Source organism: Xylaria bambusicola, assembly GCF_022495145.1.
Source record: "Xylaria bambusicola strain CBS 139988 unplaced genomic scaffold F5B22scaffold_11, whole genome shotgun sequence".
Lineage (NCBI taxonomy): Eukaryota > Fungi > Ascomycota > Sordariomycetes > Xylariales > Xylariaceae > Xylaria > Xylaria bambusicola.
The window spans coordinates 475,976-501,542 of record NW_025953564.1 but is presented as its reverse complement, the minus strand read 5'-3'; the positions used below and the strand labels follow the sequence as shown (position 1 = coordinate 501,542).

The 25,567-nt window shown below is 48.5% G+C and overlaps 6 protein-coding genes across 6 annotated transcripts; 4 read left to right on the top strand and 2 right to left on the bottom strand.

Moving 5' to 3' along the window:
* Positions 1-397: 397 nt before the first annotated feature.
* Positions 398-2,239, bottom strand: F5B22DRAFT_598552 (uncharacterized protein). Its single transcript, XM_047974374.1, has 4 exons — positions 1,431-2,239; positions 859-1,372; positions 756-805; positions 398-697 (listed from the first exon to the last, which is right to left on the bottom strand). Exons 1-4 carry the CDS (start codon positions 2,029-2,031, stop codon positions 648-650), a joined length of 1,215 nt encoding a protein of 404 aa, XP_047832843.1. The 5' UTR covers positions 2,032-2,239; the 3' UTR covers positions 398-647.
* A 5,583-nt stretch (positions 2,240-7,822) lies between these two features.
* On the top strand, positions 7,823-9,185 carry F5B22DRAFT_54006 (uncharacterized protein). Its single transcript, XM_047972832.1, has 2 exons — positions 7,823-8,217; positions 8,312-9,185. Exons 1-2 carry the CDS (start codon positions 8,022-8,024, stop codon positions 8,959-8,961), a joined length of 846 nt encoding a protein of 281 aa, XP_047832842.1. The 5' UTR covers positions 7,823-8,021; the 3' UTR covers positions 8,962-9,185.
* A 2,091-nt stretch (positions 9,186-11,276) lies between these two features.
* F5B22DRAFT_53944 (putative actin cytoskeleton organization and vesicular protein) lies at positions 11,277-12,499 on the top strand. The gene is made up of 2 exons (XM_047972827.1): positions 11,277-11,603; positions 11,667-12,499. Exons 1-2 carry the CDS (start codon positions 11,517-11,519, stop codon positions 12,432-12,434), a joined length of 855 nt encoding a protein of 284 aa, XP_047832841.1. The 5' UTR covers positions 11,277-11,516; the 3' UTR covers positions 12,435-12,499.
* Positions 12,500-12,564: 65 nt separating this feature from the next.
* On the bottom strand, positions 12,565-13,456 carry F5B22DRAFT_635054 (chorismate mutase; the record flags this gene model as incomplete). Its single annotated transcript, XM_047977086.1, has 2 exons — positions 12,565-13,285; positions 13,386-13,456. The coding sequence occupies 2 exons, from the start codon at positions 13,454-13,456 to the stop codon at positions 12,565-12,567; spliced, it is 792 nt and encodes a 263-aa protein (XP_047832840.1).
* Positions 13,457-13,776: 320 nt separating this feature from the next.
* On the top strand, positions 13,777-16,617 carry F5B22DRAFT_598540 (mitochondrial division protein). Its single transcript, XM_047974373.1, has 4 exons — positions 13,777-14,125; positions 14,215-14,818; positions 14,872-15,905; positions 15,989-16,617. Exons 1-4 carry the CDS (start codon positions 14,057-14,059, stop codon positions 16,262-16,264), a joined length of 1,983 nt encoding a protein of 660 aa, XP_047832839.1. The 5' UTR covers positions 13,777-14,056; the 3' UTR covers positions 16,265-16,617.
* A 3,208-nt stretch (positions 16,618-19,825) lies between these two features.
* Positions 19,826-21,592, top strand: F5B22DRAFT_635052 (Lactonase, 7-bladed beta-propeller-domain-containing protein; the record flags this gene model as incomplete). The annotated part of the gene is made up of 4 exons (XM_047977085.1): positions 19,826-20,202; positions 20,362-20,827; positions 20,944-21,133; positions 21,402-21,592. 4 exons carry the CDS (start codon positions 19,826-19,828, stop codon positions 21,590-21,592), a joined length of 1,224 nt encoding a protein of 407 aa, XP_047832838.1.
* Between the last annotated feature and the right edge of the window lie 3,975 nt (positions 21,593-25,567).

Below are 25,567 nucleotides of genomic sequence, written 5' to 3'. Positions count from 1 at the left end.
GCAACGATCGCGGGAAATAACGTGTATCTTGCCTTGTACCCCCAGGCCTTTAATTTTTCAATAGAGTAGTTGACGGTTGGTAATTGACTCCCTCTATCCAAGCAGTATTGTAATGTTCGCATCCCACCATGTCGTGGAAAGCCTGGTTTACAAATTTGCATATCTGCCCCCTGTCACAATGCCTCATTTACGTCATGAAGTGAGGCTGTCTACCGCACGCAATAAGCTGCCAGACCACTTACGCTCAAGGATGCTAACAACGAGATGGCCACCTTTACTCGTGCCGAACAATTCGGATACAGTAGCTATGAAGGTATTGGGCCTCAAAATCTGATTTTCATGCATTGACACATTACCAGCTGCGAAATAGGTCTGACCATCATAAGACTTGTATGCTTATTTAGAGTTAGTATTAACTGAGTCAATACGTATGGCGATGGCAAAGAAGTTTAGATATTTATATAGCCAACTAGAATACTTGTTTTGACACAAGGGGTAATTACCACATCCAAGACCGCCTTTTACGTACCAAAAATGAATTTCTTCCTCTGCAATAATGCTATCTATGCTGAAAAAGCAAGTTGCCGAGAAGTAGTGAAGAAGCTCGAGACCCGTCGCCTCCTACCTGTCGAACTAAGTTAAAATCTTCATATTATGGCTTCGTACTCCGCGTAACCGAGCGCAAGGTTCATGTTTTCTGCGAAATGCATTAGTAACCTGACTAAGTTGATTTGTTAAGAGACGGAGAATCTTACGAAGACATTGAGTGCTTGCTCCTAGGTTCAGATTATCTATTGTGGCACAACTAGTTTCTGGTTAGCATATGAAGTCCCTTCGGCCCTTGGATCAGTTACTCACATAACCACGCGCTTGCCAGTGCTGTCTATCGCAAATCCACCCAGCTCGCAGTGGTGCTGATTCGCAATTGAGCGTACTAGGGGGGCGTCTCCAACAACCTTTACAAGCTTTTCGCCAGCATAGCGATCTTGGTAGAGCTGGCGTATATCGCGTGAGCTCATTGCCTCCTTAAGAGGAATGGAGACGGTAAGAGATATGCCACGGAACCAGCTTGCGACATGTGGGATAAAAGCAACAGGAGTACCAAGATGGTGACTGATCTCTCGTTCATGTATGTGGCCTGTTAGACTGTATGGCATCAAATTATCTCTTAAAAGCTCAGGATCATTCTTTGGGCTTGGCTTGGTGCCGGCACCTGAGTATCCGGAAACTCCTGCCACCACCGGCTGTGCCGCAATATACGGGACGAGAGGAGCGATGGCTAGCTGGGCGCCAGTGGCGTAGCAGCCTGGATTGCTTATGCGAGTAGACTGGCAAATCTCAGAGCGCTTAGTGAGGGTTGGGATACCATAACCTAAGCAAAAAGGTGGTATAATTAGTAACAGATCCAGCTATTTCATTCAAAGACTTACTCCATGAGTCGTTGAATCGCTGATCGGCAGAAAGATCTACGATAACGCTCTTGTGTTCGCTGGTTTTCGCCACTTCGTCGAGAGCCTCTATATACGGTGCAGCAACACCATTGGGAAGAGCCATGACCCAGCAATCAACCTTGCCCTCCTTGTCAAGCTGAGCGACATCCTCGGGAGACAAATTCTCGTAGATAATCTTGCGCTTGGTATACCCTTGGAGTTCTTGGCCTTTGAGCTCTCGCGAAGAGACATAGCGTAGATCCATGTGAGGGTGCTTATTCAGGAGATCGATTAAGGCTTGACCAGTGTATCCTCGCGCTCCGATCAAAGCAATACGAGACGGGGCATCGTTCGAGGCATTCTTTTTATCGAGGGGTGGGTTGGGGTTTGTTGTTGTGATGTACCTGTATTGCTGTTGGTTGTGACATTTGCTGGTGCGCGCTGACGGGCTAAGAGTGCGGGCGGGTGCAGTTGTTAGGCTCCTCGCAGATGAGGCCGAGAAGCTTTGAGTGCTTTCTAGGAGACATCGGTTCGTGCTCCGAGCAGTGGCAATTGATGCGCGTGTGCTGGCACGTAAGGCGAGGGAGCGGATGGAAATCATGACGCCGAAGGGCTTCGAAGCCCAATTGACCTAGTAGTAGAGGAATTGGTCGCGACGACGTTGAGAAAGAGAATTCCGATGCCCCTGACAAGCGCCAATTAGTCCTGGTATAATTCTTGTAGACTGTTTCGACCCACGACTACGAGGTTGACCAGCTACGGATTCTCAGACCACAGATCGACTGTCTACACGAAGGCAGCCCGACCGAGGTCGGATCTCTTCTTTTTTTCCACTGTGGCTGAAATCGTCCCAGGCGTGCAGAGGCGGGGTATAGAGCCACTAGCTTCTATAGGCAAAGCCTGTCAACCCCACGACCCTGTTTCAGCCACAGGAGATCCAATGGCAGAAACACGATGCGACAGGAACCTTGGGTTTGAGTCACTTCAGCTAACATTAGAAGATATGAAGCCTAGAGACAGAAAGCGGCTTTAATAATCAGCAGACGAGCCTGGCAAAAGTCCAGTGCTTTGGTCAAATCTATCCACGAGTACATTCATATTCCGTACGAATCAAGGTAGTTCGGCGCGGTAATTCAATGCGATAGCGGAAGGGTGTCGTCAGCTACTCGGTATATCACAAACGACACTACCGAACTATAGTTGGAGAGCAGCGCGACACTCGGAAATAGACGGGGGCGAGTATATTGCAATTGAGACATTGAGCTTCTTTACTGTTTTGACTCTGGACTTCGAGAGCATTGGCCCTTCTTTATCGACATGTTGGTGTGATAGGGTGTTGAACGAGAGTCTACGTACTATGTAAGCAAAGAAATGCGTGTCGTACATTTCCGCTTTCATGCTGAACATTACCTTATATTCCTCTACACTCAGAAATCCAATGCTGTATGCATCATCTCATGTACTATGTAAGTGTCGCCCAGGGATTTACATGTACATGGCTATATGTAGAATAGTGTAGACACTCCTCACCTTGTCAAGCCAACAAATCCGTGAAAGACTTCGAAAAGCATGTGTTGCTGCTGTCTTTGAAGGCTTGAAAGGCGTTGGCACACTACAAAGCGTGGCAGTCACGATTAGGCGATCCATCAGATGACTTTCTGAAACACTTCTTCAGCTATAATAAGTGTTTCGTCGGGCGTTCATATGCTTTGAATTGAGCCTTAGCTGACTGAGCTGAAAAGGACGGAATCAGCTGAGCTTACCACATGAACGGCTAATGGACCGTAGTGTAATCCATCGCCCCAAATGCCGAGGCTCTGTTGTGTGTCCGGTACATGATGCATGGCATCACTACTTTCCAATGGTGGTACTATTGGCGCTTCAGGATCATGGTAGCAACAGTATCAATTAGCTGTCGATGAATTATTGCCTTACTTGCCTTACCCACCGAAGAGAGAGTCGAGTTTCTATTTCTCACACTAAGGTTCATCTTGAATTACTAGGTGTGGGGAGCAAAGTGTACACATGACTACCAACCGCTGTGTAGCGTGCAGCATCTCCCTAGATCAGCAAAATCAAAGACGTCGTTGAGTCCATCGATGTGGGTGTTCGGGATATTTGATCGTCCCGTGCCTGACGATCACTATCCGATGCTTTATTCCACCCACACAAGTCACTGTTGATGGAGTGGCCCAAGTGATCGTCATGGTGGCTATGCTCCACGTTCGTTTAGCACGGCTCTGTAGCATGATCAACCGACTGATCTGTTTGGAGCAAAAGTCCAGATTGGGACAGCTGCCATGATTTTATTGGCGAATAGCAACACGATCGATCGTAGCGGAGTGTATGTAGGTGGTTTAACGTACATTTTCTGTACTGGACTGTGCTGTATGCGAGAACAGTACATCCATCCTCACAAACATTGTCGCAGCTTTTATTTTATTTTTTATCTCGACCTGTTTGGAACGCATGGCAGACTGTCCTTCATGGCATCACGCTGAAATTAGCGAACCCTAAAGCAAGCATTGGCGAAGTCTTAGTAGAGTGCCTGCACAGCGAATAGGTAAAGGGTCCTACAGCGAAGACTTCTATAAGTTGACTTATATGTACATGTCTAATGCGCCATGGCATTGATCGTAAGAGTTGTTCGGTGATCGCGTATGAAGTGAAGCCTAGCCTGTTCCCACTGCTTTGAAGCTATCTTAGATACGATGGCCACAAGGCTTCCAAGATGACATGGTAGGTATATTATTGAGATCTTTCAATATGTATGCTTAAAATACGAGATCCATGCTCTGTAGCCTTCTTGGTTTGGTCTCGTTTGTTATCTCGTAATGGACACAGCTTACCGCCATTTATGCCAAGTGAGTATTGCACACATACACAGCACTCATGCTGTGTAACCTATCACGGAATCAATATGATTCTAAGTATGCTCTTGTGAAGGCGGTGAGGCGGTATGAAAGACGGTTCGCGTAGCTCTGTATGGAGCCTTCTCAGAATCATACCCCTAGTGTTAAAACAAAGGAACTGGAGAAAAAAAAAAAAAAAGATCCAAGGCGGACTCCGCTAGGTATATCGGCCACGTCCGCACAAGCCGTCGGCAAATCTGGCCACGCCAACTCTCCCTCATGGCATTCTAGGTCGAACAACAAGTTTTCCATACAGTAGAGGTTGGGAAACGGGCTCGACGGGTCATTATGGAAACCGGACAGACGGTGGTGTTTCCTTTGCAAGGTAACGATCTTCACCGCCTGAATAATGCCATGATAACCGGCCCTGAAAGATTTCATGTGCACCGTAAGAAAAATGCTCGTGGCAGTGCTCTGTGTACCTCCTACCTAGGTTACAATACCAAGGTACCTGTAGGTACTGAACTCAGGGTCAACTAAAATCCACTAAAGCCTCTTCTGCTGGGGCTTGGTCTTAGGCGGGGTTAGACCGGCTCCGGGCGGGTATAGGTACCTGGGTTCAGTGGTACAATGAAAAAAATAGGTACATGCGTAATGGGCTCGCGGGGCATCACCTTCAGGGGGTGCATCGGCTTCTCCACTCCCAGCGCAACAAGGGTCTCGATACGAAGCAGAGAATACGAGATAATAATAACCACATGTAAGTTAAGCATAAAAGGTTTGGCCGCATTTAATGGTCGTGGATGCTATTTCTGCTTAGATGTACAATGTGAATGATGAGGGCGTTAATAAAAAATCGAATTAGACTACGGAGCATACATACTAGAGCATTCGTTCCCAGATCTACACTTAAGTACGTAGATAGGTATATGTGCCATAGAGTAGGTATAGTTGATTTCGACAATCATCCCGCTGTTGACGCCATCACCAAACTCATGCTCCGCAGACCCATATCACTTCCAAGCTCATCATCATGCATAAGAACAAGAATACGCTTCATTGTGAAATCAGACCTAGACTTTACCGCCTAACTGGCACAGTATATCTTAAGGCTACCTAGGCTATTCAAGTAGACTCAAGCTTGGCTTACCACATTATTCCAGTTAATAGACATATAGCCAATAGAATAGGTGATCTGGTGTAAGGTAGTGGTACTTATATGAAGCTTGTGACTTGAGTTGAGGGTGAATGGTATTGCTAACGATGGAGGCATCAACTCTTTGAGTTAGCTCTTTGTTTCTGACACACGCCCAGAACCACTGCCTTCCAAGCAAAGATAATCCGTAGATGGTGGTTTCGACGGTTCTCTTCACACGTAGAACATATCTCTAAGTAAAGACGCGAGTCTCGAGCTTCTTCTGCTTCAAACAATCGTCAGCTTGTGATTGAAGAACCTCCCAAACCAAGTCAGTAGCGTTAGGTTAGCTGACCAAGACCCCGGTCAGCCATCGAGCTTCAAGGTTACCCCGTCTCCGAGTCACCAAAGTCCAATAGTATACAACATATATCTCGGCCACGGCGTGTCTGTGTGTCAATCATCCCAGAGAGCTGGACGAGATATTCGTCGACGATGACGTCACACGAGCGAGCAAACATTCAATAACCGGAATAAAGGATGCTCAGTTGGCAGCTGGAACATCTTCTCCGACGCCCTCAGTGAAAGAGATGTAACAAGGGATGCCGGGAGAGTTTATCAATTGACCTATGTGGACAGACAGGCATGTCGCCACTAAAGTTCGCCGACTTGACACCTGGGTTTGTGAATGAGGGACAAGGACAACCAGGGACTTTGGCCGCTTTTAATCAACCTTTCTCTTGGGCTGTATATGTGATCAAGCCTAGCATTTGATGCGTTCAATCCGTCAAGGGCTTGATGTTGAGAGTAAATTGGTCGGTAGTTAACCCTAATGCAATGTGCCTCATGAAATCACTACGGAGTAGATGCAAGCACACCGGGCCCATATGAATTGACTTTTTGGTAGGGAGGGTACATGGACACGAAACTTGAGGTCTCGAACGGGTCATTGAAGCAATATTCAATGCATCAATATCCAGATTCAAATCAAAATGTCATGCTGATATAGTGTGAAACCACGGTAGAACTACCTTAGGTAGGTCGACATCCATTGTACCTACCTAATCCAGCAAGCACATCGATACAACGATTTCAGAAAGATGAAGCTGCATGAAAAGCCATACTTAGAGCCCATTATCATCCCTCTCTACACGTCCACGCTCATGTAGGTAGTTTTGCACGTGCGAACATACTACAAACGTGTAATGGTGTAGTTACCATATACAATTAGGTAGCCAGCCTCCTAGGTAGGTACTTACCTACCTATCCACAAGTGCAGGCAAGGGGGGCCATTTGAACCCCTTTTTCCTTGTCCACTAGCAAAGCTTCCGCTTCCACTGACTCGTAACTCTTCGTCATAGAGCAATTTATATTCCCATGGCCACGGGACGACCGGGATCGGGCCTTTGCTTGTTTGTTTATGCTTAGTTACATATATAATTTGCTCCCCATGTGTATTGCTCGTACGGATCTAGGTCGGCAGTGCAGACAAAGACATAGGTACTATGTCTGCGTATCCTGGTACGGTATTCTGTATTTTAGTAGGTAACAGCGAACGTGAGCCCTGTAACGGCGTACTGTGCCCTAGGTATCCTGCCCACCACAGGTATCACGAATATACCTGGTAGTACCTAGTGCACAGCCCTATCTAGTGTCAACCACAGTGTATCAACTTCTCTGGTGTACTGTAAGCATCTCGTAGATCTGACACATCCATGTTCTCTCTGTTGACAGCACATTTAATACCTAGGTACTACATAATGTGATAAGTACATGTAGGTAGCAAACTCCACTGCGCGGACAAGGACAAGTCCAGCCCTGGCGCTGGCGTGATTTTTCATTTGCCCCGTTTCCACACATTTTCCCGTGGCTTGCAGGCGGCTGCATAGGACTAAGAAGTCGTTAGCCCTCATACATCATTTACATCATGTACCTACAGACTGCCTACTAATACAGGTGTGTATAGCTAAGGCATGCAGCTACTATTAGTGCTGTAAGCTCAGGCCCCTCAGACGACCTCAACATTCAGCCAAGGTACCTACATACTATGTAAGTAGGTAGGCGGGTTGGTTGTCCGAGGTTCGCCCTTGATTCCTTTGATTCCAGGCGGTGGCAGGCAAAGCAAAGCAAAGCAAAGCACATGTACTGTGTGGAAGAAAAAGGGTAGGTCGGGTACTTCGTCATCCAGGACTCAAATCGGTACATAAATTGAAATCAATAAAATGCGTTGGACATAATTCTATGTATATGTATCGACGCATTCCCCCCTCGATTGTTCACATCCAGATTTGTTTTCCTTTTCTTCCGAGAATTAATTGAACGCCCTTCCTTTCCCGTCCTCCCCGTCCTATCCTCCGATCCTACGGGTCTTCGAGTAGAACCCCCTTTTGCGTATATAAGCGTTGTGTGCCGCTCTCGCTCCCGACTTACACCTCGATTCGTCTCTTGCCCCGACCTTGGAGTTGCAGATCGCGTGATCTTGTCCCTACTGCAGTAGAATTAGTCCACAAATTCATATCTAGTTGTGTTCTTCCGGAATATGAGCAGGAATCCTCGGCTTAGAATACAATTTCGATTCCTGGCGCCCTGAAGAATTGGATCAAAATGGGTCACACTAAGAGCTTCTCGGTAGCGGCACCGGTAAACGACGATTTCGAATTCGACGAAAGCTACTTCAGGCAATTCTACAAGCCGTTATCAAACCTGCCTACACCGCCTCCTTCTACTCGTAACTCGTCTGCGAGCCAGAGTCCTCGAATATCCATCGACGATACTGCTGGCCCTAATTCCCAGTTTTTAGGTCAGTTCATCCGTCATATATTTACATGAAAGCCACCAATAGAGACACCCATTCGTTTGTCCGCCTACCCTGCGCAAACTGACTCTTTCAACAGGTCCAGCTGCCCACCTAGCGAGGATGCTCCCCCCAGGGGCTTCCTTCATCACACCATCCATTCCCACAATTCAGCAGATGCTCGCCAGAGCCAATCTCCCCATGGACATCATTGCCCTGGCCGTCTGCATTCTAGACTCGTTGGATTCCAAGTTCTCCCGCAAATGGCGTGTAGCATTCCCGTTAAGTCGCCAGGGTCAGCCAGCCTCGAAACGACATACGCTTCCTTCGGCCCCCAGCCATGCAACACACATCAACTCTGTGTTTCCCGAGATCATCGTCCTCGCGGCATTAATGGTTGCCGACAAGTTTGTGGAGGACCTACAGAGCCCAACACAATACTTCGCCTCGAACTGGGGCAACAATCTGTGGACCTGCGAGCAGGTCAACTTCACCGAGCGTTGCATCATGGAGAACCTAGGCTATCGGATCTTGCCTTTATGGGAACCCGCGCTAATCAAGCAGGCCCGGCATGATATCGAAATGGCACGACGGGAGATTATCCAAGAGAGCACAGGGTGTCTCGGTGAGGACGGCAGAAAGCACTTCAAGTCGATGAGCTCGGGCCATGCCGTTGTAGGTCTAGGCCTGCAACTCACGCCTGCAGCCACACCCGACTCGGAACGAGCGACATCCTTTGACCAAATCTAATGGGCTGCTGCTGCTGCTGTTGCTGCTGCTGCATTTGACGCTGTCCGACGCCGGTGCCCACAATCGGCTGACTGCTGGCTGGATCGGTGCCTGCAGGCGCGTCCGCATCTTTACCTTTCCCACCGCTCGTAATACCCTCTTTATAAGACGCAATCGCGTCTGTTATTTAGAAAATGGACAATATCCAGATTTTGTCCGATGGCGCCATCGTGATTCCTCCTTCTGCGCGGCGGATGCCATTTATTCACATACGCATTTATTAATTGGACATGGCTGCATGACGAGGCTCGCTTACATTGCGGCCTGGCTGGGCTTGCATCTTCTGGAAATTCTGGGGAACGGGGAGGACGAGGGGCAAGGAGCCGGCGTTACATGTGCCCCGTTTAACGGGCGACATGGTTCATTTACTTTACCACGCTGCCGTGCATCTTAATGGCATGCTAGTCAGATGACGAAAAGAGATTTCTCCGGCCACATGAATCTAGAACGACGAGAGGGGGGACACTTGAAAGTCTATCGAATTCTTGCATTGAATTCGCTGGGACCGGCCTGTCTTGGCCTGACTCTCATGCGATGGAACAGGCGTTTCTGTTGGAATTATTTGCTTTGCTTACATATTTGAGGAGAGGATATGTGCTTTTCAAGTTCTATACCCTTTGATAATTGCATGTTTGCATTCCTTTCAACCCCCAATTGAAAATGGCCCCGACGTCGCTTGCCCTTGTGAATTTGCGCACGGGAAATCTATATTGCCGAAGGGCAGACACGTACTCGATCCCATCTACCAACTCAGGCTGAACTGGCCCAAGGTTCAGTGATGTCATACTAGAAAAAAAAGAGGCCGCGTTTTCCGTTTATCAGCTTCATGCTCACTGATTGTAGGTCCGTACACGTGCCGAAGCCGTACGCGCATGCAATGCATCGTGCCTTATATCCCCTGGTTAACGTTCCGGAAGTAGAGTAGAGGGAAAAATCGACACGGGAAACCACGCAGACCGCGCAGAGCGGTAGCCAGCATCCCGGATCGTGTGTAGGCGAGACCTTTGCATCCAAAATGAACTCTGCAATACTTCCCAGCCATTCCTAACACCACATGGACAGAAAAATAGGCCCGATCGAACTCAAAACATTGCCGTCCTCCGACGGGCCTGTACTGAGATTGCCGGAACCATTCTACTGTAGCAGCCTACACATGTTGCTTTTTCATTCGGGTGAAAATGTCTTCATCAAACCAAGCCAGACCGGTGGCTTGCAGACGGACAGCTGATGAACGTCTTTCCCACTTCCTACTTGAGATACATACCTGCATACCTACTACTATGTATGTAGCTTGTCAGCGTGCACATGCAATGCAGTACCTAGTCTATGAAAAACCAGGTCAGCTACCTATCGACCGGCTAAACATAACCATCTCCACAAACACCTGCAATATTCTTCTCGGCGCTTGCATCGCGATCCCCTTGCTCTTTGCCATGGCGAATGTGAGTTGTCGAGTTCTCGTAGCCTTTACCTAAGAGAAATTACTCATAGGAGCGCTTCGTCGCAGCTCAGCCGCATACATACGCCCGCTGCATGTATGAGATGGCAAGATGACAGGCAGCGCCGGAGACAGGCCGGCAGTTCAAAGGCTTAACTCGAGGACATATATACGGGTGCATTTGCACATGTGTTAATACTTACCGTTCCGTTCATATCTTTGCACCCTTGTTCATTCTCATGCGGGTGCTTGGATCAGGGTAGTAATATGGTTGAGCGCGCTCTCATGAAATAGTACAGCCTTATCCCAAGTAATCTTTCATGAGCGTGCTGAAAGCTCATAACCGATGCCCGCTGGACCTCACTGCTCCGTCCACTCGCAATGTGATGTCTTTTAATAATTCATGAGGTGAGAAATCGGGACTGATCTGCTGGACTGGTGTTATCCCCCGTTCACAAGTATTCAATGTGTACCTATAAGTAGACAATCCTTGAGGCGATTCTCAGCACGCATTCATCGCAGGATTGACAAAGTCTTACTGCTTGACTCGGCATGCAGCATAGAGCGTCACAGGTACGTAAAAACTACGACGCATTGAAGTCTCATGGCTGTCAATTCTTATGAAACATGCCACACTAACAACCACATCTTTGCATTTTGTTATAGTAGCCATGGTAGAGAAGCTCACTGGTAGTGTAGATCAGTGATTTACGATATAAATGGTCTTCGCTCAACATGATTGAAATACCTACCTAGGTAGGTAGTCTAGATAGTCCAAGATACATGTGGTGAGGAGGGGTACCAAATCGGAATACAGAACATCATGTACTATTGTAAGGGACGAGCAGATTCTTATCGGGCTTTTATCGGTCCAAAAAGGGCTTAGCGAGGGGCATGCGGCAGAATTTTTTGGTAGACCGCTTCCCAAACCTCCCCGGCTCCCCCGCCGCGCAACCATCACGCCAGGATACTATCGGGTTACATGAGACTCTAGGGTAGCTACTCTAAGTGAATACTTTCGCCTTAAGTTCTTCCGATTTCGTCGGATATTATACGAATCGCCATCATATAAATAGGTATGGCGAAAAAGCGGGCAAGAGAGGCCGACGGTGCTACCGAAGCACCGGACAAGATGGTGGAGGATAGCGATAGCTCGGATGACGAGGTGAGCATACTGCTATTACTACGTCTGTAAGTATAAGTGAAGGACTAACAAGCCCGACCGCAGGACTTCGACATGGTTAATGTCGACTTTGAGTGGTTCAATTTCAATGAGAAGGTCGATTTCCACGGCATGAAGAATTTAATACGGCAGCTCTTCGATGTCGATGCGACCCTCTTTGATGTGTCAGCGCTCGTGGATCTTATCCTATCTCAATCAACCATCGGCTCTACTGTCAAGACCGATGGTGAGGAGTCCGATCCCTTCGCCTTTGTCACTGCTCTGAATATCCAGGAGCACCGCCAGAAGCAGCCCATAGCCCAACTCATCGAGTATCTAAGTGAAAAGGCCAAGGCCACTGAGTCACTGGCGCCCATACCGGAACTCTTGGCTTCGGGCAAACATGTCGGACTTGTATTGTCCGAACGAGTGATCAACATGCCTTCCGATGTAGCACCACCGTTGTACAGTATGCTCATGGAGGAAATCCAGGATGCCGTCGACGATAAGGAGCCGTACGAGTTTACGCACTATTTGATCGTTTCCAAGACATACCATGAGATCGAATCAACCCTAGCCGAAGAGAGGAAAAAGAAGAAAGGCAGGCAGGACGCTACGCTATTCTATTTCCATGAGGAAGATGAGGTCCTGCAGAAACATGCCATAGCATATGGCAGCTACCCATTCACTAAGATGGATGACACCGTGGCAGATAGTAAACGGGCATTTCAAGAGATGGGTGTCATGCCCATGGGCTCTATGATCTTGATTGAAGCTAGCAAATTCGCAGGCGCCGTCAAGGCGGTAGGAGAATATCTAAACCCTCCATCGTGAAGGGATCACCAAATAAGGGGAAAAAAGATAAAGGTTTATTTTGTCTTCCACTCCGTCAATGCCACCCTTTATCATTATCCCATGCGCATGACATACCTATGAACGCCCATTTTGTCTATATGCAGAACACCTAATCTAATCGTTGCATGAGGTACTCGACCTCGACCTCTTTCGTTATGGGAATCACAAAATCCCTGTACATTGATTCTACTGCATCGGCATTGATCTTCCCGGCGCTCTCTCTATTGGTGGAAGATGGGTCAGTGCCGTATGTTTGTGCCTTAAGGCGAAGCCGGGCGAGCACCTGCTTCTCTACGGCGGCATTCGTTATGGACTCTCCAATACCATCTCGGTCACCAGCCCTGATCAGCCTCTTGTACAGTTCTGGGTCAGACTGGAACTTGGACTCGGCCACGAATTTGCCGAAATGTATCCTGCGTGAAATAGCCTGGAGACAAGCAATGTCGCAGGTAGCTGAAGATCCGTAATTCTCGGCCGACTCGCCGCTGTCACCCCGGCCAAAATCCGGGCACACGGCGGGAAGAAACTTCTCGACGTAGAACTTCTTGATCTCCTCGTTAACGTTGACGTTGTTAGGATGTAGAATCTGGGGGTAGTCGAGAGGTCTGAGAATGGGTTTCTGGAGGGCGTCGGGGAAGAAAGGATACTCGTCGGGAGCCTCGTAGCGGCGAATCAAGGACTGCAGCTTCTCTTGCTCGCGCAGGTACCAGTCCATGAAGCTCAGGCTTTGATCAGAGCCAAAGTCTACGGCGCCAGGCACATAGATACTCTTGTTCAAGGGGAATTGGACCCTTTCAATCAGGTGGAAGGTTATTGTATCCTCTAGACGGCTATAGGTGGGGTAAGTAAGGGTAAGGATATATAGTGTATGAGGAGGAGAGCCAAGGTCACCAAGTCTCGTGTGAGTTACACTGGGAACTAGCTACTTACATCAATTGAAAGCGGATGTTTGAGAGATCCAGCGCCTTGGAGGCATCTTTCAGGTCAATTATGGTATCCATGATGCTCTCGTTCTCCCTATATTTTTCTTTTGTGCCAAGCTATTCTTGTCAGGCCGACACCGATTTGGTGTATGTTGGTTTTTCTCGATCTCACCAAACCAGCAGCGTCACCAACAAGCAAACAACCAGTCACTGGTGGGGCAGCCTTGACATCGGGAGGGGAGTCGGAGATTTTGTTATCTTATCGGCGCGCCAAGCGAGCTGATACTCGATATGCACAAGTGCATCATACAGTGTGAACTATGCTGCTAGCTACGGTGCGCATTCTCTAAACAGAGATCGCGTGGCTCGTGCAACATCTTTCTTGGTTGGCCATCCTGGTCACATTTATCACATTCACCACGAGTCAGTCAACTGCCATATGCGGCCCATTCCAATTGTGTAATGATACATTCAATCCTGTTGTTACATGTATAGAATGCCTCATTGAGGCTGGCGGTTATCACTGTATCCCCACGGGAGCTCCTTTTCGTTCGCTCACCAAGTACATTAATGTGTTGTGATACAACCAAAAATCCACGGTGGGCAAGCTAAGCTGCATCCAGCGGTATAGACAAAACTTCACTTCTCCGATATAGACACCACAAAGAAACCACGCGCATGGATGATTCAGACCTACATGATGCCTTCCCAGATGAAGCCCCCATAGGCGAAGACTCTATCCTTTCGGTAGTTGCCCAATTCTTCTTTTTTCTCTGTTTTTCGCCTGTCCTCAGCCTCTCTCCATATGCGCCAAGCACGGCTAACAAAAGATATAGACACGAGGTCTCGAAGCTTTTACTCGAAAGGTTACCACCACCGCGAGTCATCTAGCTGGCCATGCCGTCGATCCCAGCGGGAGTCACTACCACAACGCCATGGGCCACGTTCACAAGCAGCTCTCGCGGCCTGCCATGCAGCGACGAATGTTCTCGATGGCCAGGACGTCTCCTACCGATCTTGTTCGCTCCAAGTTCTCGACAGCCGAAATACAATCTCGCGCCCTTTCATACTTATCCGACGAAATGCTGCAGAATATTCCCGAAGATGAAAATGCATACTCTCTTTTCCAAGGCTTTCAGGCGAGCTTCCCCGATATAACGACAGACAGCAACAAGAAACACAGGAGAAGAGCCTCGAGAGGGAGGAAGATGCTAGAGGAGTCGCCGATGCCCGCCGATAGCCCACAACATTTGCACAAGTTAAAGAAGGGAAGGTCTACCTTGATTCACGAACTGGAAATGCTTGCGATCAGGAAAAACATGGCCAGTAGCGAAATACGTGAGATCGACAACAAGATCGCAAATCTTTCGGGTATGCGCCGGATCATTCTAGATAGGTTGGCAGATTTGGAACATGAAGAATCTCTATTAGAACATGATAGTAAGAGCAGACGCTCCCTAGTTGCGCGTTTCTTGTTGCTAACATGACTACAGTTGTCGATATGGAAAGTCGGATAGATGTAGCACAGGTACTCGTTGATGAGGCTGAATCGATAGCCGCCGCCAATGCGGAAACTACAAGATCAGATGAGGATGATCTAATAACGGATGAAGATGTTGATGAATTCATGTCAAAATCCGTATATGAGAAGATACCGCCTGTATCAAATACGCCCTCTGGCCACAGACGACAGAAGTCCATGCGACGGAGATCTATGCCTGTCTTACACGAACATTTCGATCCTGGCTTCAATATTCGGGAGATCAAAGCTCACGCTGACCAAATCACAGCTTTAGATTTCGATGTGCCTTTTGGTACTATGGTCTCGGCGTCCCTGGATGACACGGTCAAAGTATGGGATCTCAATGCTGGGCGTTGTATAGGTTCACTGGAGGGTCATACGGCGTCTGTGCGGGCGCTGCAAGTTGACGACAACATCCTTGTCACAGGTTCTGCGGATGCCACTGTAAGGTTATGGGATTTGAGTAAGGCTCACTATGATCCCCATGGCAGCCGCTTTGGACGGGATGACGAAGAAGATGACGGAATAGCCTTTGAAAACCCAGACGATCAGCCGGTTGATCCTCCAGCCGGAAGCATGGCGGATTGCCCGCTGTTTATACTGCAATCGCACGTTGATGAAATTACTGCTCTACACCTCCGAGGCGACGTACTAGTTTCGGGCTCCTCGGACAAGACACTACGTCAATGGGATCTTGAAAAAGGTCGCTGTATACAAACGTTAGATGTGATGTGGGCGGCCGCGCAGGCTTCCGCATCTCTTGGCTCCGGCGAAGGCACATGGAGACAGACTTCCCGCCAGGCCTCGGGTGCCGCCGATTTTGTAGGCGCACTGCAAGTTTTTGAGTCCGCTCTTGCGTGTGGCACGGCGGATGGAATGGTTCGCCTATGGGATCTGCGCAGTGGCCAAGTCCACCGCAGTCTTGTTGGGCATACCGGACCAGTCACTTGTCTGCAGTTTGACGACGTACATATCGTTACAGGAAGTTTAGATCGAAGCATACGGGTAAGTCTCCCTCTATATTACGAATATGGGATTTCTAGGCTCGACATTCATCTAAGACGAATAACTAATCACCGGCGAAATAGATATGGGATCTGCGTACAGGATCTATCTTCGATGCATATGCGTATGATAACCCAATCACCAGCATGATGTTCGATAGCCGGCGCATCGTCAGTGCTGCCTGCGAGGACGTCGTCAAAGTGTACGATAAGATGGACTCGAGGCAGTGGGACTGCGGCGCGGGTATCACTGAGGCCGAAGACGGACGCACGCCCGCCATCGTCGAACATGTGCGCATTAAAGAGGGATACATGGTCGAAGGGCGCCGAGATGGCTTGCTCGGTGTATGGGCGTGCTAGAAAAAAACTTGCGAGCAATGGCTGCATCACAGGGTCAAAGGGGCTTCAGATATACTGTATATATGTATACTTTACGAAGAGATGTTTTTTGCGTGCACGGCCTGGATTCCATGACTGAAGTTACTTGGCCAAGGATCAACGAAGATGAACACCGTTATTCGAACACGTCATATGAAGCTTTACTTCTACTTCGTGCCACTTCTTGTAGCCCCGATGGTTGCGAACGAACTCTTGTGCGCCCATTTTATAAGTACAATTATCGTCAAATTGCGAATTGAATGCTTGTAGGTCCATTGGTGTATATAGTTTATGAGGAGTGAGAATATGATATGAATGTCTTCGCCTCATCAGCGAGTGTCGTATTCGTCTCATTACGGTCACCTGGTTATACAATCAGCCAACTCTTTTCCGTAACACGCAAGTTCCAGCTATCTGTTCCCAACGTCCGTACAATCCGAATTCTTCGTCGGCACTTATTCTTAAAGACTCCACGACCGCGGCTGATCCCAATGTAGATATATGGTTTATGCCCTGATGGAGTGGCTGTTCGTGCTCTAGCGCCCGTATGAACATATCTTGGGCTTTCTTGCCAGAGAGAAAAGCAGAATAGTCTATATTAGCAACGAATTTCTTAGGGCGGAGTCCTCAGGTCCGCTAGATTCAGGTGTTTCATGCCGCGCACGTTGAGGTTTTCGTCTATGACATTGGGCTTGGTGCGTGCATGATTTGAGCCTACCAAATCGTGGAATTCAGCATCACAATAGCAACTACGACATCGCCCACCCGATTCATTCCATCATTCATACATTCAGCTTCCCAACTACTCGCTCATTCCATCTTCACAACAACCGTCTACCTACCGCCCTCTCCCTTCTTCCGTCGTACCTATGCCATTTACCCATTTCACCATCCAACCAGTCATCTCAAAACCATTCACAAATTTGCCTAAACGGCGAACGTATAGTCTCAATCCGGCGGTCAAGCTCTCTAACTTAACCTAACCTAACGTGACAGAACCGAATTGAGTGTAAAAGAGCACGAAAGAAACCATTGTGGACTCGAACGCTCGAGCGTCTTACTTGTGTTACGCTACGTTGCGTTACCCCCGGGACGCTATTTTCTTCTTCTTTCGACGCATGGTCTGTTCCTGAGCACATGGTGCATATACATACCAACAAACATACATGGAGACAGACGTATAGGCCTACAATGATGTGATAAATAAGGTGAAGACGCGGAGGGTATATCGTCTTATGCTATGCATTATTTCAAGCCTTTTGTGATAAAAGATCCGTGCAGAACGAAGTATGGATGGTTACACCAACTAACCTATACACAGCATAGATATCTGTCTCCCTGTCGTTACGTTCGTGATCCGTGGTTCGATGTTGTTACTGTCTTTTCATTCACCTATTTCTTCTGCTTCTTTCTATAGGCGTTGGTAGGGACTGCACGCTGGAACCAGCCATGTGAGCTGCGCACGGCCATAATAAAGCTTGGCTAAGTTTCTGTCACCTTGGGGGCCTGTCGCCAGAAGCTCACCGGATTCGGTGTTGGTAGCGTGCACAGCATGAGTGAGGTGTGAACCAGTTGAGCTGTCATTTTTTTTCTTCAGGACCAAAAAAAAAAAAAAAAAAAAAAAAAAACTTTTCATCTCTTGTGAATGTACGATCATGTTGGGGTCAATACACCGGCGGGAAGGAAAATCACGTTGGAGCAAGGAACTGAATGGGTTGCTGAATTGGTTGATCTGTTGGAGATCATGTCTGCAGCCTCTTGTGCAATCAAGGCACGGATGCTGAGCGGGCTGTCTCATGCAGAACTACCGTATCTCCATGGTCACAGTGAGGTCATCATGGCAACCAACACTTCCAGCCGTACTGACTGCCCGTCACCCGGATCAAGCTGTGCTATTTTGAGGATTTGAGGTAACTTACAGTAGCTTGCTTAACCCCAAATGGGCAAATTGTTGAAACTAAAGCATCTTCTAACATGGGTTCTCCGCGTTCGCTTCTGCTGGGACGTGAGCAAGACATACTTAGCCTGCCGCAACACCGCGGTCGTCGCTCATTTCATTGCTCCCCGCCGCATAGAAGAAAGAGTCTCCCATCTCAGATTCGATTCAGGGGGCTTTAACGCATCGTTCTATTCCCCGCTTTGGCGGTAGCTCCTAAGATAAGTATATACTTAGTAGGTATGCGAACTTGATCCTTCTGGCCAAGCCAGGCATGGATGAAGTGACAAGACCCTCACTTTCCGCCGCATTGAGACAGAATATGTGAAGATGTCTCACATGTCAATCTACACAAGGCATAGCTCCGTCACTCAACCCACTTCCTGCCCAACCGTCATGCATGCGCATTTACTCCAGTCTAGGTTAGTGTAATGCGAGCCTTGTGTGAACGACTTGGCAATACTATAGATGGCTTCAGTGAGGAAACGCCCTGGGACTCATGTCGTATGAAAAGAACTGGCACTTGGTGACTGCAGCAGACGAGCGAGCAAGCAAGCAAGCCTATGTAGTGTTAGACATGCACATTCTCCAAATGGTAACCGAGCACTTTCACGTGGCCAGCGAAACACTCGGACACGCCGCATTGTGGTATCGCGGACCAGAAAAAGCATCGTCGAGGCCGAACTTTTCTTATTCGAGAGGTTGGATTGGCCTCATTGAGCTCTCCGATCTCGTGCCTGATCGGCGGTAACGCTTGTGTAGTATACCCTTCCTCCGTCGACTTTGACGTCCGGGATTTGCCAAGGAACTATGCGCCTTCACCTTGATTGCTTAGCCAGCGAATTATAGCATCCCTTGCCCATGGCCCATGGGCAAGGGCCAGCCATACAGCTTCGCACAAATTCTAGTTCCTTAATATCCGTGCCGTGTCTATTCCACAACTCTACTCCGCACTGTAACCCTGAGTCCCCAGTTACGGTGCGACGAGATGTAAGGAATTACAAAAGGAAAAGGATCAAGAAGAAATAGGAAAAACAAAGCGACAAAGGTAACAACTGAAGTGGGCTGGCATAGCAGAAACCTAACATTCTGTTTGACTAGGTAGGTTATAAGCTAGCACCTCGCTTACCTCAGCCCGCCGTCTTTCCACAATGTCTTAACATGGTAGGTAAGAGCTATTCCCCATCATTCTTAAGAAGAAGACGCATTTCTCCGCAGCAGAACTAGTTGTAGCGGGAACAGCGGGGGACGCTAGATGGCAGAGGGGTAGGAATTCCGGATAAATTCACGTTCAGCGTTAGAAGAGGCCAAGACAGCCCACCCGCGAATCTTGCTGCCCCTGTGGACGGCATCCGCGGGGTTGGCAATACCTAAGCTCGGAGCAGAGCGCACGGCGATCCTGTGCCATGACGGAACTAGAGGGCTCTTTTCCCAGATGAAGACGGACCCTGGATTCGAAAATGGGGCGCCGCGGTGCTATCTTAAGAATAGTAGCCATCGGGAATGCGTGTCTTGCCCTCTTTCTCCTCCTCCTCCTTTTCATCTTCCAGCCTGCCCAGTGGCCTTTCGTCGTTTCTAGCGTGTCGGATCTCTCTTTCGCTGTCAGAATGTGGAAGAATGTCTTGTTCCCCGCAACAGCGGCAGGGCTGTTGGCTGGATCGACGTCTGCCACCCTACTGTACGTGACTTCTTATGCCGGCACTGTCACGACATTGGACCTGGTCGAGGGTGCCACTACCAAGCTTGACACCGTCGCTAGCACCACAGCATGCGGAGCTAATCCTTCATGGTTGGCTCTGGACTACTCCAAGTCATTCCTCTACTGCTTGGACGAGGCCTGGGGTCAACCCACCGGCACCGTCACGTCCTTCTACACGTACGCCAACGGGACCCTGGTACCGCTGGCGGCAGCAGATGTGATCGCCGGCCCTGTCAGCATAGCTGAATTCGGTGTAGGAGGGCACGGGCTCGCCATTGCCTCTTAGTAAGTACACCCAAGCCATCATTTAGTTGGGACGAACGCATGATCCACGTATAAAGGCAGTTTTATATACAGGGTCGGCTACTGTTCTTCCCTTGGCTCGGACGTTTGGGTATGCGTTTAGGGTTACGTGAACGCTTACCATGAGATCTGAATTTCTAGTGCCGGTTCCGGCGTGAATGTCGTGAGCATGACCCCAGAAGGTGGTGTCGAGCTGGTCCAGAACGAGACCTACACGCTCGAGCAGCCGGGGGCCGTTCCTGACCGTCAGGACGTACCTCACCCACATCAAGCCATTCTAGATCCCACGGCGAGATTCGTCCTAGTTCCAGACTTGGGCGCCGATTTGGTGCGGGTGTACCAGGCGGATGCAAGCAGTTTGAAGCTGACGGCGATCACACCCCTAGAGGTTCCCCCGGGAGCGGGCCCGAGACACGGTGCTTTCAAGACGGCGTATAACAAGACATACTTCTACTTGGCAACGGAACTTTCCAATACCATCATTGGATACGAGGTCGTGTATAACAAGAACAGGACGCTCGGTTTCTCCGAGCTCTTCACGATCCCACTCCACGGCGATGATCGTGAGATCGCAAATACGACAGGTGCCGCAGAGACGCTTGTGACGGTAAGTGAATGTTCTTTCACTTCTCAAGGATAAAGATAAGCAAAGGGAGGGCAGAAGCTCCCAAGGCAAAACGCATGTTGGAGCGAGATTAAAGCTAATATTTCGACCGTTCGAAGCCCGACGGAAAATTCTTCATCGTCTCCTCGCGGTGGGAGCGCTCGCTGAGCATCCCGAACTTCGACCCAAGAAACAGCACCGAGATCGCATCGGACCCGCTCATCGTCTACGCCATAGATAACAAGACCGGTTTGCTGGATAAAATCCAAGAATTCCCGGCCGGAGGTGTTGGCCCACGTCACTTCTCGAGTAAGTTAAAATAAACAAATATCTACAGTCCCCCTTGCTTTTTTTTTTTTTTTTTTTTTTGCATCTTTTTTTCTTTGGTTCTTTTCTTATTTGCTCTGTCTCTCCCTCTTCCCACACGTTGAAATGGGGGCCGTACTATTCCAAGATTCCGCGCCAATGCCGCGCTGACAAAGCCTCTTGTCACACTCGCCAAATCACATGTCATTATCTTTCTTTTCTGATTCTACCCCTTGAGTTCGGACGGATGGGACTTACTGACGCTCACCAGTCAACGGCGACGGTAACCGCATTGCAGTGGGTCTGCAAGGAGACGGGCGCGTAGCGATAATCGAGCGGGACGTCCACACAGGCTTGCTCAAGGACTTCGTGGCGACGGCAGATGTAGAAGGCGAGGTGAACACCGTGATCTTCTACGAGGACTACCACGCAAAGTGGGGGAAAGGTCGTCCGAGGGTGTAACAATCGGTCGATCTTCCGTCCTAGATTAAAAATTGGTAATGAATAGCGTAAAGTAACAGGCGTGTCGAGGCTGGTGACAGATAGCCAGTGAGGGGAAGATGATGACGACGATGATGATGATGCAAGGCAATGGCAGGAGGAGTGAGAATCTTGGTTCGCTTTTTCTACATAAGGGCATACAAGCGAAGGCTGCTCGTTCGCTTCTTAGGCAATGTGCTGGGTTCGAGAGATCTGGACCAATCATATATATCTCCTATACCATTTTCTGCTGTTCACATGTCTTCCTGCAGATATCGTCTCCTCACTTGGCCTCCCGTCCCGGTGGCGCCGTGAGCCTCAAATCCTTGAATTCACACCTTAAGTACCTGGGTTAGACCAGACTCGTCTGCGGGGTTGCCCTTTTCTCAAGTCATATGGGATGTTTATATATTGAGTATGAAGACGATGATGTGGGGGTGAAGGCGTGTGAGTGGCCAATGCCAGACTAGACATAGGCAAGACCGCTGATGACTGCATCTAACTCATATTAATTTGCCACCCTACGATCGCCTCTATAAGTTCGGGGATGTGGTTATGTGGTGTGTTGGAAAATCAGGGCCCTAACCAGGACAAGTCAGCGGTCTAGATTGATTGTTCCAGGATCGTAATCAAAACTTGTATCTATGCTATGAACCAATGCTACTCAAACGTAACTCTAACGTCAACAGTTCGGGAAGATGCTATATTTAATTTCGTGACTAGGGAGGTCCCAGTTGCGACTCGGGCATGTGTCACGCTAAAGAAGATGAGATGAACATGATGTACATACTATGTCCATATATGAAGGGATGAGATAATTGACGTCCTGAATGGCACGGGGTCCCCTCGATATCCCGATATCCATGGCTTAACTCGGCTCAGTTATATATCTTGGCACCCGGTAACCGATGAAGTCGTGCGTGACCATAGTGTCTAGAATATCTAACACCTACACAAATTGCGCGGCTTGCCCTAATGGATTAAGTGAATTGATGAATGCCGTGGGAAGCCGGGCGGACCTGCTCACAACGAAGGTCTGATCTCATCAAGCTCGCAAACCTGGTCCGAAGGGAGAAATTCAGCACGAATCGAGGTTAAGGGCTGCAGTCGCTAGGCTCGTGCCGACGCACGCACGGTCTCTGCAAGAGCTGCCTGTGTATCTCGCAGGAATGCACGGCAAGTCACATCTTTCCCGTCTCAGTTCTTCTTATGGAACGAGTTCCCGTTGCGGAATACCCCAATCAGCTTTTGCCTTACCGTACTCGGCTCCTTGCTTCTTCCTACCGCAAGTCGTCCAATGAAGCGCCAGAAAAGGCTCAAGAAGGTGAGATGTATGCATAGTGACAGCTGTTGTCAGAAGCATGATCTCGTGACTTGTATATGCAGTCGCCACGGCGCCCTGCAGGTGACTTTTGGTTGACTCACATAATTAGAACGATATGTATATAAGAAGGCACCTCGTCCAAGGCAACTTCATATTCCGCATGAGACGGTATTTAGCGATAGGACACCGATGCACCTGGTGGGGAGGTGTTGGGATGAGGATTTAGAATTAGGTTAAAAATCATTTCAACGGTAGCGGCACGGCTGGTGACTGTAAGTTCGGTCGTTTCGTAAGTGAAAACTGTCAGAAGACCTCGGTAGTGGATGCTATATCAAATATTTTAAGCTCCGTCATGTCATCATTGGCGTTCGGTTACCTGCTCTGCCCTTGCCTTATTGTTGGTATGTTTATCACCGAACTTGGTCTTACGAAGTCGACAGTGGCTACCTTATTGAGAGAGGCAATATGTCAAAGAACACCTAGCGGTGCTCGCTGAACAAGGGCTACTGTTTATCAGGTATACTATTGCGAATGGTCTGATAAGAGAGAAGTAGCAATCTAGATGAGACGGTGCGGTCTCACGTATGCTCTTATATATACCATCTATCGGTCAACAGAAGACAGGGCTATCCTTACTATCCTTCTCGGTTCTCTCCGGCTGTCAAGCCTCATAGGGAGGTGGTAGAGTTTTCGAGTCAACCAGACTGATAAGCAGTAGGTAGAGCTCTTGCTAGCTCTTGAGTTGTTGGCTGTCCTTGTTAGACCCAGGGTACCTACAGTAATAACTCTAGGATTTGATTGGAGGTTGGGGTAGGTTTACTTACTACTATGGGCGTGGAAATGTATGCCAAGTTGGGATTCGTTATTAGTATTCGGTCCGCGAGACCACCCACCTGTTCCGTATTGGGCTTTTATGAGTAGAAGCTGTAACTATTGGCCACTTGACCGCGAATTCGTTTCGTAAATGTAGCGACGGTGTGCGGGGACTCCAGGATCCGAACCTGCTTGCTTGGATGAGGCCGCTTGTTGGCTTCATTCCATGACCTTTTTAATTGAACGTCCGAAGTACAGGGCTTAATATTCACTAGTCATACACCACCCAACTGGCACGGGACATGTAGATACCTAGCTGAGAACGACATGATGCTGCGAGACGGTATATTGCGGTTGGGTTACAATGATATTTGTCAAGGTGCGAAAAAGTTGTGACGTAGACACTAAATAGCTCCCCATCTCTAGCCTACCTTGGTATCTGGCTAAGAATAAGCTACAGTGGCAGTAGGTATTCGTTCTACATGGAGTGTTCCAAAGGATTCACAGCATCCTGTAAGCGAGTATCGCTAGCTAAATTGCTTCCATATACTGAGTGTACATCCTAGCTTTCGCCATGGATGCCAGTGTAACGAAATATCCAGATTATATATCGAGAAAGGAAGGCAAGGCGGCTCGTGATAGCCACAACATCAGACCCCATATTGCAGTCGCAACACGGTCGAAGATAAGCAATCCTCGTGACGCGATGTGTGCGATTATCTTGGGGGCTGTACTTGGGCCTACCCTAGACGCGGCACAATCCGTGAGGATGGCCAAGTACTGTACACGTGTAGGCGCCGATCGCGCCACCAGCGAGCGGGAATCAACTTCGTCTCAAGTTTACGCCCCAGCGAACTAACACTAATTTCATGTAGAATCCGAAACCAGAGCTGTGGAGATGGGCGAATACTCGCCTTGTACCACGCTATCTACTTAGCGGAGATCAAGCCACGTTGTGACGTCCCCGCCTCGCCCATGCTAGTTACACTAATTAAGTACTTTGCGGCACGTTGATGTTTAAGTTCTGGGTGTTAAAGCTGCTCGAAAAATGAGAAGGGTCTCAAACTGTCGTCGACTGTTTTCTGTCGTGTATACCAAGTACATTCGATAGTATGGCCATATGATCTTGCCGAGAGATACTGAGCATGTGGTGGCCGGGGTCCATGCGAACTGGTAGAATCCGAGCCTAGGTTTGAATCTAGGTAGTGCAATTACTTTGCACAAGAAAGGGACATGCCTCAAGAGCGGGTGGGACTCTCTCGGCACCCTTGGTAACGGTAACTACTGTATGAGCGTGTGTCTTACCTATTCCATCTTTGATGCAACTGTTTGTACTTCAGGCAACACTCATAAGTATATAATCTCACCTTCCTGCCAAGCCTAGATACCTGATATGTGACTCTTAACCATATCCTATTATCTTGATACGGCTTCCGAGAGTAGCATGTAGCCACGGAGCGGAAGGTTACATACTACATATACTTATATGGGCCAAGTGTATGTATCTTTTTAACGGTTTAAGCGCCTACTCTCAAGTCTCGCCTACCAAAGATCAGAAGCTTGTGCTAAAGCGCTCCACCCGCAGTTCTTCAGATAGCTCTGCGTCTTACCTCAAAGTCCCAAGGGGCAATTAAATGGATACGAACGTAACTCACATGACATCAAGGCGAAACACCAATTCGTGTTGCCGGCTGGAAAGATCACTATGAAGACTATCTATATGAAAAGAGATTCTCAAACAAATGTGTTGAATTTAAGGCATGAATCACGGCTTCTCCTCTCATAATGGTGCTTCTAATGGTATCTTCTAACAACTACGG

Bases quoted from the DNA above. Each gene is read 5' to 3' on its own strand.
- F5B22DRAFT_598552 (XM_047974374.1), bottom strand. From the start codon at position 2,031: ATGATTTCCATCCGCTCCCTCGCCTTACGTGCCAGCACACGCGCATCA. The intron at 806-858 runs GTGAGTAACTGA...ACCAGAAACTAG, and splicing joins ACTGGCAAGCGCGTGGTTAT to TTGTGCCACAATAGATAATC. The intron at 698-755 runs GTAAGATTCTCC...TGCATTTCGCAG, and splicing joins AGCAAGCACTCAATGTCTTC to AAAACATGAACCTTGCGCTC.
- F5B22DRAFT_54006 (XM_047972832.1), top strand. From the start codon at position 8,022: ATGGGTCACACTAAGAGCTTCTCGGTAGCGGCACCGGTAAACGACGAT. The intron at 8,218-8,311 runs GTCAGTTCATCC...CTCTTTCAACAG, and splicing joins CCCTAATTCCCAGTTTTTAG to GTCCAGCTGCCCACCTAGCG.
- F5B22DRAFT_53944 (XM_047972827.1), top strand. From the start codon at position 11,517: ATGGCGAAAAAGCGGGCAAGAGAGGCCGACGGTGCTACCGAAGCACCG. The intron at 11,604-11,666 runs GTGAGCATACTG...GCCCGACCGCAG, and splicing joins GCGATAGCTCGGATGACGAG to GACTTCGACATGGTTAATGT.
- F5B22DRAFT_598540 (XM_047974373.1), top strand. From the start codon at position 14,057: ATGGATGATTCAGACCTACATGATGCCTTCCCAGATGAAGCCCCCATA. The intron at 14,819-14,871 runs GTAAGAGCAGAC...ACATGACTACAG, and splicing joins ATCTCTATTAGAACATGATA to TTGTCGATATGGAAAGTCGG. The intron at 15,906-15,988 runs GTAAGTCTCCCT...CCGGCGAAATAG, and splicing joins GTTTAGATCGAAGCATACGG to ATATGGGATCTGCGTACAGG.